The sequence below is a fragment of the Salmo salar genome, chromosome 22, assembly GCF_965601325.2.
Source record: "Salmo salar chromosome 22, fSalSal1, whole genome shotgun sequence".
Lineage (NCBI taxonomy): Eukaryota > Metazoa > Chordata > Actinopteri > Salmoniformes > Salmonidae > Salmo > Salmo salar.
This window is the reverse complement of record NC_138312.1, coordinates 35001568-35013207: the sequence shown is the minus strand read 5'-3', so window position 1 is coordinate 35013207 and position 11640 is coordinate 35001568. Positions and strand designations below refer to the sequence as shown.

Below are 11640 nucleotides of genomic sequence, written 5' to 3'. Positions count from 1 at the left end.
TTTGATCGAGTTCAAGTCCGGGCTCTGGCAGGGCCACTCAAGGACATTCAGAGACTTGTCCCGAAGCCACTCCTGCATTGTCTTGGATGTGTTCTTAGGATATTTGTCCTGTTTGAAGGTGAACCTTCGCACCAGTCTGAGGTCCTGAGCGCTCTGGAGCAGGTTTTCATCAAGGATATCTCTGTACTTTGCTCTGTTCATCATTCTATTGCTCCTGACTCCCAGTCCTTGCCGCTGAAAAATATCCCCACAACATGATGCTGCCACCACCATGCTTCACCGTAGAGATGGTGCCAGGTTTCCTCCAGACGTGACGCTTGGCATTCAGGCCAAAGAGTTCAATCTTGGTTTTATCAGACCAGAGAATGTTGTTTCTCATGGTCTGAGAGTCCTTTAGGTGCCTTTTGACAAACTCCAAGTGGGCTGTCATGTGCCTTTTACTGAGGAGTGGCTTTCGTCTGGCCAAACTACCATAAAGGCCTGATTGGTGGAGTGCTGCAGAGATGGTTGTCCTTCTGTAAGGTTCTCCCATCTCCACAGAGGAACTCTGGTGCTCATTCAGAGTGACCATTGGGTTCTTGGTCACCTCCCTGACCAAGGCCCTTCTCCCCAGATTGCTGTCTGGCCGGGCAGCCAGCTCTAGGAAGAGTCTTGGTGGTTCCAAACTTCTTCCATTAAGAATGATGGAAGCCACTGTGTTCTTGGGGACCTTCAATGCTGCATAATTTTTTTGGTACCCTCCCCCAGATCTGTGCCTCGACACAATACTGTCTCGGGGGGCTCTACAAACAATTCCTTCGACCTCATGCCTTGGTTTTTGCTTTGACATGCACTGTCAACTGTGGGACCTTATATAGACATGTGTGCCTTTCCAAATAATGTTCAATCAATTGAATTTACCACAGGTGGACTCCAATGAAGTTGTAGAAACATCTCAAGGATGATCAATGGAAACAGGATGCACCAGAGCTCAATTTCGAGTCTCATAGCAAAGGGTTTGAATACTTATGTAATTAAGGTTCTGTTTTTTATTTTAAATAAATTAGCAAAAATGTCAAAAAAACTGTTTTTGCTTTGTCATTATGGGGTATTGTGTGTAGATTCATGAGGAATAAAAATGTATCTAATCCATTCTAGAATACGCTGTAACGTAACAAAATGTGGAAAAGGTCAAGGGGCCTGAATACTTTCCGAATGCACTGTATTACTTTGCGTTCTCAAGTCTACCTTTCTGACACTCGCAAGCCGTTACTACCAGAACAGTTTACTTTACAAACATTCTGACAAACATTGGGATTTGCCACATAATATGGATCTTGAAAGGGAATTTTATGCATTTTGAAACTTTTTTCAGTGGATGAAGGCGTTTTTGCCATGTCACCGGGTGTTATTCATCAACTTCCACAAGAAACAAAAGTCATAAAATAATCAAATATTTACAATCTCTTCATTATTTTATAGTCCGAGTTAAATTCTCTCTCATCAACAACGTTTTTTGTTGTTGTGATTATTGTATTTATTTTTTTATGTTATTACATACAGGTTAACATTGCAAATTACGCAAATGTTCCAAATATCCGTCTGTGAGTTCGGTAGGTTTCATATGAAATACAGCCTGTTTTCACAGTAGCCTAAAGAGAACAGATTTAAAACTCTACTCAGAAACGCATTCTTCCAACTGCGCTTTCATTTACAACAAGTCAGTAAACCAATCAATCTCAAAAGCCGCAGTGAGTGACAGTTCTTTTATATCTCAACGTGACAGCGCTATCTTTTTACTACCATGCGCGCCACATGGCAGTTGTAGTCCAAGACCAAAAGTTACATATTCCTTTCAGGATGTGATGTCCTCTCAAGAACTGCATTTACCATAATGGAGCCAACTGTTTTCATGCTGTCCCCGGGTGTGTGTTTGTGTTGTGTTAGCAGGCAGCCTGCTATTACTTCACAGGCGAGCAAGCATCACTTTATTTCAATCACATCTCTCTGACAAATAGGCAGCACTGAAGACATTGCGGGAAAATTGCATAGCCACTTTAGGTAAGCTTTTAAAAAAACTCCATGACAATGTATGTGCATTAATTTATCAATGTTGTTCATTTATTCCATGATAACAAAAGTATGACTTGCTGACTTGACAAATGCTTAATCATTTAGGCTCCAAATCAAATTGGTTTACTAGGCGTTAATTTCAAGCTACCATGGCAACATTTATTCAATCTAGTTAGGCCTATTGGTAACACAAGCATAATATTAACTAAATGATCATCTTTTGAAATGTATGAGGTTATGTTAATTTTAAGGGGACAGTTCAGCCCAAATTGGAGCATTTATCAATGAATCAAAGCTATTATAGCCTATGCCATGTCATAATACGTTATAACTTTATCTTTTAGATGAATTATTTTTGTAAAAGTTTGTTTATTAATCCCTTAGGCTGTCTGAGGTGTAATCTACTTTTAAATGAAGCAAACATGTCAATTACCTAGTAACTACAGTGACAGGTTAAGATGTGTAGACAAAACAATAATGTACGATAACAATGTTGAATAATCTTTGGGTGATCACAGCAACATCAAGACAACAACAAAAATCCTGTAGGCCCATATTCCATACTTCACTATCATCGTTGCTTGGCTGCTGGCTCAGTTCTCTCACACTCTCTGGAGTCCTGCTTGTTTTAGTATTTTCAGAAACGATTCTGGCATGGACATTGAACGCTCATTTCACAACACTATGAAATCTAATATTTGCTCCTGTCCATCAACTACACTCGAAGAGATTTTGCCATTCATCAGAATGTTACCAAGAATAGCTTTAGGCCCTTGACCTCAATCCATGACATTGCAAAATATGACGCCACTGCCTGTAGGCCTCCAATTGGAGATAAAACACACCAGCTGATGTACATCTACCACCTCTACTTTTTATTGTATTTAAGATCAGCTTTAAAACCATAAACTGGAATGAAGGCTTTTAACCAGTGCAATGAAAGGGTCAATATGTAGGTAAGTAGGCTAAAGGCTAAGGTATGCCTACATCCAAAGATTTCCAATCTGAATAGTAGCTTTCAAGTAATATTGTAATTTAGGCTTACTACAAGCATGTTACTTTTAAACAATACAAAACTATGGAATAGTGTAAACCAAATACCCTTTAAAGCAGATCCCACAGTAGAAGTAAAATGGCAACATTGCTGTTTTTCCTTCATCCATAGCTTGTTTTATGGCCTTAATCTCAAGCATACTCGTGGTGTTATTTGTTATGAACATTGGGACATATGCGTGTCTGTTACAGTGATCACATCACATTCCTAAACTTGTACCGCTATCATTTTTCATCAGCTGTTCTCCACTGGACTGGAACACATTTCACATTTCTACATCATGTTTTAGTCCCTACAGAGCTCCTAATTGCCATGGAAAAGCAGTCCAAGGTGGAATTTCGGAATGTGGGACAGATGTATTTCCCCCAAAGTAGAGTGGAGTGCCACTACAGCCTTACCTCTCATTATCACTGGACCAACAAGGACTGGATAGGCCTCTTCAAGGTGTAGTAACATTCACAACCTACCTTTCTTCCTGCAAATAGTACATTTCACTCCTCTTATAGGGATCACCAGATTTTCCTGTTTGACATTTTTAGAAAAACAGCCAGAGTGATCACTATAAAGGTATTTTAACAGCATTAGTAGGCTATTGGACAGATTACGTTCTACATTTTTAATTAATCACTAAGCGTTTGTGCATTGTACTGTTTTGATGTTTAAAACAAAAGAACACTTCCAAAAAATCACAACGGTAGCTAATTATTGATATGAACAATATGGAGAACTGCCAATGTCTCACTCAGGCTGGCTGGTCATCAGTGAAAGAGTACACCACTTTTGCATGGGCACTCACTCCTGAGGGGTACACAGAAGGAAATAATGCCAACTGCTGTGTACATTTCCAAGGTAAGAATGCATCCATCATGTCAGATTAGAACAGGAATGAGAAGTACCTTTTAAGGCTGGGTTTACCAGCAAATTAGCATAACATTTTTTGTCAACTAGTCAAACCCCTTGATGTAGCATACAATTGACTTAAAATTGGTAAATATTATACTCAACACATTTGATCCGTTTTTGGGGAAGAAAATATGGTAAACCAAACAAGTGAAGAAAGAAAAATCAATACCCCTACTCCATATCTCCTCCCTGTCCACAGCCTCTTACCTGCCCCGCCCCAGTGCGGTGGAGTACCAGTTTGTCTATGTGGATCAGAGAGGCGAGGTGTGTGCCCGCAGTCGCCAGTTCACCTTCTGCATTTCCAGGCCTCTGGATGAGCTGGAGACATTGACAGAGGAGCGGGACGAGGATGAGGAGGGCGGAGAGGGGGACGGGGACGACCTGCTCCTGGTGGTGCCCAGAGCTCAACTCCTGCAGGTGGGGATGTGTGGATGTACAATAGCTCAGTTTCACTTAACTTCTTTATAAATGTGTCATACTCATGTTGTTATTTGTCCAACATGAGTACAGTTTGTGGGTACAATTAATGCACACATGAGGGCAGTCTATGTTAATAGTTTGGTTCCTTGAGGTTACTCCATACAAGTTGAGGGTTTAACAATTCATGTTTTGATCATTTCCCTTTGAAAATAGTAGTTGCACGCGGGAGCGTGGCGCAGCAGTAGTGCTGAAATCTATCAAGCACAAAGCTGATGTTGGCATGGGTTCGAATCCCACTTCAACTACCACGTTCCACCTGTTCTCACCTATAAATTCTGTGTCCCACTCCTACATTTCAACCACTCCTACATTTCAACCACTCCTACATTTCAACCACTCCTACATTTCAACCTGTCTGAAAATAATCCAACATGTGAGGAGATTGGAGCTCACGGTCCCTTTTTAAAAAAAGAAAAAAATGAAAATTGTTGCACTGCTCTCAAGCCTTCTTTCATGGACCCCTTGGTCTTCTCCCTTTCTCTCTATCTCTTTCTCTTACTCTCTCTTTCTCTGTTACAATCAGACTCGGCTGGATGAATGCCTTAGGGAACAGGCTGATTCAAAACAGGCCCGGGAGGAGGCAGAGAGGGAGAAGGAGAGAGAGGAAGAAAGGAGCAAAAGGGCGAAGGAAGAGTGGGAGAGAGAGAGGGAGGGGATGAATGAGGAGATCTCTGAGTTGAGGGACAACCTGAGACGGAGCTGCGACAGGATGGAGAAAGTGGAGGGGAAACAAAAGGTATGACAGTATATGTACACTGGGTAATTGGATGATAGATCAGCAGGCAGTAACTGGTACAGTAGACACAGAGCTTAGAGTAAAATATTTCCTTATACTCCAGGTGTGCCTATTCTACATGTTGTAAATAAATGGATCTGGATTGTCTACAACTACTTATAAGCTTAAATATATCTTGTTTATATAGCCATAAACCCTTTCATCGCTATTCTTCTCTCCCCCCAACACTGGAAGGATATGCAGTCCTCTCAAGAAACCTTGTCTACTCTATTGGATGAGAAAGCTGAGCGCCTGCAGCGAATCAGAGAGCTGGAAGATGACATCATGGTTCTAATTCAGAGAGGGAAGGAGACAGAAGCTGAACTTGAAAGGTATCTAAGTGTTTGTGAAAAAAAAAAACTTTGACTCTGTCTTTTTTATTTTCTCTCGCTTTGCGGGTCAACCGCTTTGTTTTGTTTTGACCCACAGGATGAAGGAGAGAGTGAAAAAGATGTCCACTCAATTGAGGGATGAAGAAGAGGAGAGAAATAATCTGCAGGTAAACAATAGTGTATAGTTTCCCTCTCGTGCAGTAATACCGCTAGTTGAAATCCCTACATAGCCTACTCAGCCCTAACGTTGGTACTTGTGGAAGTGTGCCAGGACAGCAGATCTCTGGAGCCAGGCCAGATCTAACGACAGGTGTCAGCTCCTAGTACCCAGTGAACTGAACATTGGGTGTCAGCTCCTAGTACCCAGTGAACTGAACATTGGGTGTCAGCTCCTAGTACCCAGTGACCTCAACAATGGGAAGAAGATGATTAGCCATTTAACTTAACACAAGTTTATAGAAATCCACATAAAAAACATACTAACATCTCCCCTTATCCCCCAGGTGGAGAATGGGGCTGTGCTGACTGAGCTGAGGGCGATGCAAAAGCGTTTAGAGGCCAGCGAACGCGGGGCAGAAGGTCTGAGGCAGGAGCTGAGTGAGATGGGGGCTCAGCAGGGCCACAGCCACGCTGAACTGCACCAAGCCAGGCTGCAGGCCGCCCAGCTCACCCTGCAGCAGTCTGAGGCCGACCTGGCCCTGAGGGAGGGACGCGCCCACTGGGCCCAGGAGAGAGAGGCCTTCAAACAAGCAGCAGAGGTTAATGCAGTGGTTACTGGATAGGGAAGCACTACAATTCACAGCACAACCTCCAATACAAACATATACAGCACAAAGCAGAGGTGGGGGTAACCCCGTAATACAGAATTGGTGCAGCAGAACAGAGGGATAATGCAAGATCAAAAGCTGAGTAATTTGCTGATTCCTATTAGCCCAGTCCAGATTGACTGGCACCTGCTTTTTTCACTCAAGGTTAATGCATAGCACTAAGATTAATTCAAACAGCCCCTTTCTGAGCCCTATTTCTGGAGCAAGCAAAAGTTTCCTACTCCATTGAGGATTATAGCGTAATAAGGCTCCAACTCGTCTCTGTTTCACAGATCCTGAGCATATGAGGCAATAGAGCTTAGCCTATGCGGATGAGACAACCACCTATTTCAGTTAGCATACTGCCAATCATTTCTGTATTCATGAATCTTGTGTATGTGTATCCTTTCCTTGCGTAGCTTGATAAAGAGAGGGTGCAGAAGTTAAACCGTGAGGTGCAGCGGAAGGAGCAGTGGCTCCAAGAGGAGAGGATGGAGAGGCAGAAACTAGAAGTGGAGCTTGGAAAAGAGAAGGATTGCAACAGGGTAAATATAGTCAAATGTACTGCAATAGGTAGGCTATATTTCAGCATACACAAACACATAGACCATATACAACTATTGGTACACGAAAACATACATGTCTAAATATAACTGCCATCACCATCGTGTCACTAATCTGTGCCCTCATCGGACATTCAGATCAGATCGGATTTCGGGAAACTGTTTGCTGAACCCCAATAAAAAAAACATCCTCGGCTAACGCAAACGCAAACAGACACAAATAGATATGCCAGCAGCCTGGCATCAACACCCATTCATCACACACTGCTCCCCACAGTGAGTCACACAAGGCTGTAAGTCACACTTACCCCACCGGCCATCTCTTAACACACCAGTGCCCCCTGCAGGTGCTGCTGAGCGATGCCCGCAGGGAGGTGCAGGAACTGAAGGCCAGAATGAGAATGAACCAGAAGGAGAGAGAGCAGCAGAAGATGGAGAGACAGGCAAGGATCAGGCTATTTGCTGTTTATGTTTCCATATCTGTGCTTGTCTTGCCCTGTAATGGTTGCTGTGTACACATTGAAATACACACAGGACCTGCTGGACTACATGCATCAGTTGGAGCAGAGACTGGAGGTGGCTACAGACAATAAGTGGAATGAAGTGGCTCTCTACTACTCAACCAGTGAGTGATACTAACACCATAGAGGCTACTGTACAGACCCAATGCCAGGCAATCACAGTGCCCATTCCAGTCATATACAGTATAGTACAGACGTCGTCCCATTCTTGGATGCTCATGACATCATATTTAAAAGACACCATGTCTTCCTTTGCAGCTCGTGGCGCTGACACCCCATCTCAGGATGAGAAACCCTCTTCTGAGGATGAGATGCCTGCATCTCCACTACCCTACCGGATACCCAGACTACCCTACTGGAGTGACGCCCTGGAACGCTCCTCTCACCGTAGTGTGAAGTGTCTCCAGACTGAGACGGTAGGCCACCATATCACAGCCAACGTCAAACTAAATACCACCAAAACACAGAGAATACGTAATGGAAACAGCTAAATATAAGACTATAGCACATCCGAACACAGACCAAACATTTTAATATCAACAAAACATACTGACATCAAATCAGTTAAAATCACCATATCAATATCCCTTAAATTGTTTTATTGTGTGTGTGTTTGTGTGTGTGTTTGTGTATGTCTGTGTGTTCTATCAATCTGGACTAAGGATGAGGAAGAGCAGAACAAGACCAGTAAGGATGAAGACAAACCACTGATTCTGCCAGACCTCACCAACCCCATCCTAAGGTGACCCTTCTGGCCTTCGGCCCAAACACTCCACCATTTCCAACCTAACCAATTTCTAAGCTGATACACAGTGCTGACTGCTGTTAAAACTACCCTGTTCCTTTCCTTTTCTTGTGTTATATTATTTAAAGCACTGCAGCAGTGCCAATGAATTAAAGAACAGCGGGAATATGAGCATCTGTAAAATGATAATGATTTTCCCCCCCAAAACTAATGTGAGTGTTATAGAGGTAATGCATCAGCTGGAGTAGACCAGTGGGAGTAGAGCCACACAGGAAGGGATGGCGAGAGGGGGAAATAAAGACCAGTGGGAGTAGAGCCACACAGGAAGGGATGGCGAGAGGGGGAAATAAAGACCAGTGGAAGTAGAGCCACACAGGAAGGGATGGCGAGAGGGGGAAATAAAGACCAGTGGAAGTAGAGCCACACAGGAAGGGATGGCGAGAGGGGGAAATAAAGACCAGTGGAAGTAGAGCCACACAGGAAGGGATGGCGAGAGGGGGAAATAAAGACCAGTGGAAGTAGAGCCACACAGGAAGGGATGGCGAGAGGGGGAAATAAAGACCAGTGGAAGTAGAGCCACACAGGAAGGGATGGCGAGAGGGGGAAATAAAGACCAGTGCTGCCTAGAAGCAGTGTGGGGATGATCTATCACTAGTCACACAGTGTTCAGTATTCACCACATCATCACTCATTTTCTCTCTCTCTCTCTCTCTCTCTAACCATTATAACTATTATGCCCTTTCCCTCTCTCTTTCATGCAAGCATTGTGGGAGAAAGGTAGACTTGCTGAAGGAAAGAAAAATAGAAATACATTAGCTAGCGAAAGAGGAGACTGGCAGCTGGCCCTGAGTGGAGATAACAGGTGGCCATACATCCCCAAGTAGGAACCACGCAACGGCCAGGCAAGCTGAATGTATGGCCATGACTAAATATATGCCAAGCGTAAGCATGCAATGCAGGCATTATTTTCATATCCATATGAGGAGAGTATAGCCATCAATATGCTAGAGCTAAAAGCAGATATGGGCGTTATCCATTGGGTTAAAAGAAAAAGGTGGCAGAACGCATAGGGGTTTTTACTTCATTTACATAAAGGATGGACCTATGTATTGTATATGCATAAAAGCAGAGCCGGGGCCCAAGGAAGGGAGTTGTTGTCCGCGGACCGGCTCGGCTTTATTACTCTGTATTAAAGTCTATATTGAATTTACAAGTTCTTGTAAGAAGTGTTATTCTTAAGACAATTTTCCACGACAGCATCCATCCATCCACAGAGCATCATCCATCTAACTATTTCTCTCTCTTCTCTTTATCTTCCTCTTTTATAGTGAGCTTTCTGACTGCTCCCCCTTGTGGTAACAGCAATGAAGACAGAGGACAAGTTGCTTGATAGTTTACAATGTAGGCCCTACATTATGGTTGGCTACAGTCAGCCATGCAGTTTTTCTCTTAGCTTTTTTTTTTTTTTTTTACATTATATTAGTGGTTTGGTTAAGATTCAATGTTGGAAATGAAAAGATGTTTTGCGTGAAAGGTGACTATTGTGTCATGTTCACATGAGCACAGTGTCAGCGGATGTTTGCATAGAAATGGAACAGTGGTTTATTAGGCCATGCAACTTAGCAGATGCTAGCTGTAGACCTACATTTGAAATGAGAGGTTTCTTATTGAAAAATGTGTCTATTTGAAAATGTTACTATTTTTATCTAGGTATGCATTTTATCTAGGTGCTATAACTAGCCCGATTTGGGAGTAGGCTTTAAAAATGTTTATAGATTTGTAAAAGTGTTCACAGGAGTTATAGAATGAACAAGTTGTGTCTATTGGTTATCTAGTATTCTTTTATTTAATGATTTATCCATTTGACTGCGAAGTTTACTTTCTGAGTGCTTCACACTGTGTGGAGTAGTTTCTGTAATAAAACACTACCTGTTTATTGATTGATGCTTGTCTCCTGTGATTTTTATGAGGTACCGTTAAGACAAACCGTTCATACACTTTATCACAGAATGGCTGGACGGAGTGGAAGATCAGGTAGGTGGCTAACTGTCTGCTCCTCTGCCTCTGGTCCTCTGACAATTTCTACTCTTCGTCTATTACTATTCTCCAATACTCTCAACCAGTAACCTACTTTTTGCAGTATTCATCTCTACATTCACTTTCCTCAACCTCCTTTGACACTTAAACATCTGCATTCTGAAACTCACCTCTTCCCCCATGTTGCCCCCCCCATGTTGCCCCCCCCCCCCCTCCGCCACCTGAATCTGGGATGGAGGAAAAGAGCTAATTATAAAATCAATGGTCTAATACAGCCTTCTCTGAGTCTGAAACATGGTCTGGAGAATCTAAGTCGCTCTGTGCCAAAACCCAAACAGTAGAGCTACCACCTCTTTGAGAATCACACCACCTCTCAACTATAGCATGGCATATCACACCAGCACTCTACAACAAGTCCATCCCTTCTTTCCTAATCTGTTCCTTTTCATTCACTCTCGGTTTATATTATGTTTGTCTATCTTAAGGTCCATCTGGGGCTCATGAAGATCCCTGGCTGCTATCTACTATAACGAATTTAGAAGGCTTTCCTGAGTGTCTCTTGATGATGTATGTTCCAAAATGCCTTTACTCCCTGATGTATCTGACAATACTGTTGTCATATTAATTTGCACCCAAGGGTAAGATGGGGTAAGCCCCCCCCTCCACACCCCTTTCTCTGCACAGTTGTATCTCAGATCAGTCATACTCCAGGCAGCCAAAGGCAGATCAAATCTAAATAAAGACAGAAACGCATAAAAAGGGGGAATAAAATATACTGCTCAGCTACCTTAAATCCTCCACCCCATCCTGCGTTCCCATGGAAACGTGCCTCAGCGCAGTGGAATATACGAGGTCGTTTAAAGCTTCCTTGTAAAACAGTGGATAATGTATGGACCCTGTTTTAATCCTTGCACCGCTTTATCGATCTCTGTTTAATGAAAGTTTATTATAGAAATCATTTAATTAGCAGTACTATCCCAATTTATTGCATTATTCTCTCTCCCTATTACACAAAATGAACATGCTGACAAAACACATCCATCATTGAAGGGAGAAGTGTGCGTGCGCTCGTGTAATGCATGCAAAGATTGTGCCAACTTTCAAGAGTAGAGTGAGCATCTTCGCAAAAACACAGTAGTGCCTATCCCCCAATCTAACCAAATCAGTAGGTATTCAGTTCCTCTACACTAGAAAGCAAAATGAAGCATGGATGCACTGCCAATAGCTATTAGGCTAGATGATTAAGGCCATACTGTGGTAAGGCCCAGGGTGTAAGGACAGACGCTGGGAGACGAGAAGCAAGTACAGGGAGTGAATATTTAATAAATAACCAACATAAAACGAAACAAGGATAGCGTCTGGACAGGGGAAA

At 42.8% G+C, this 11640-nt stretch overlaps 1 protein-coding gene across 1 annotated transcript; it reads left to right on the top strand.

The window, feature by feature from the left end:
* The first annotated feature begins 1929 nt into the window (after nt 1–1929).
* On the top strand, nt 1930–10176 carry calcoco1b (calcium binding and coiled-coil domain 1b). The gene is made up of 14 exons (XM_014167337.3): nt 1930–2040; nt 3396–3550; nt 3853–3955; nt 4209–4426; nt 5013–5225; nt 5460–5596; nt 5694–5763; nt 6100–6354; nt 6822–6947; nt 7313–7408; nt 7500–7590; nt 7745–7902; nt 8149–8228; nt 9560–10176. Exons 2-14 carry the CDS (start codon nt 3419–3421, stop codon nt 9588–9590), a joined length of 1710 nt encoding a protein of 569 aa, XP_014022812.1. The 5' UTR covers nt 1930–2040; nt 3396–3418; the 3' UTR covers nt 9591–10176.
* The last annotated feature ends 1464 nt before the right edge of the window (nt 10177–11640 follow it).

Excerpts from the sequence above, each read along its gene's own strand:
- calcoco1b (XM_014167337.3), top strand. The coding sequence starts at position 3,419 with ATGGAAAAGCAGTCCAAGGTGGAATTTCGGAATGTGGGACAGATGTAT. Across the intron at positions 6,948-7,312 it reads AAGAGAAGGATTGCAACAGG|GTGCTGCTGAGCGATGCCCG; the intron begins GTAAATATAGTC and ends TGCCCCCTGCAG. Across the intron at positions 7,591-7,744 it reads GGCTCTCTACTACTCAACCA|CTCGTGGCGCTGACACCCCA; the intron begins GTGAGTGATACT and ends CTTCCTTTGCAG.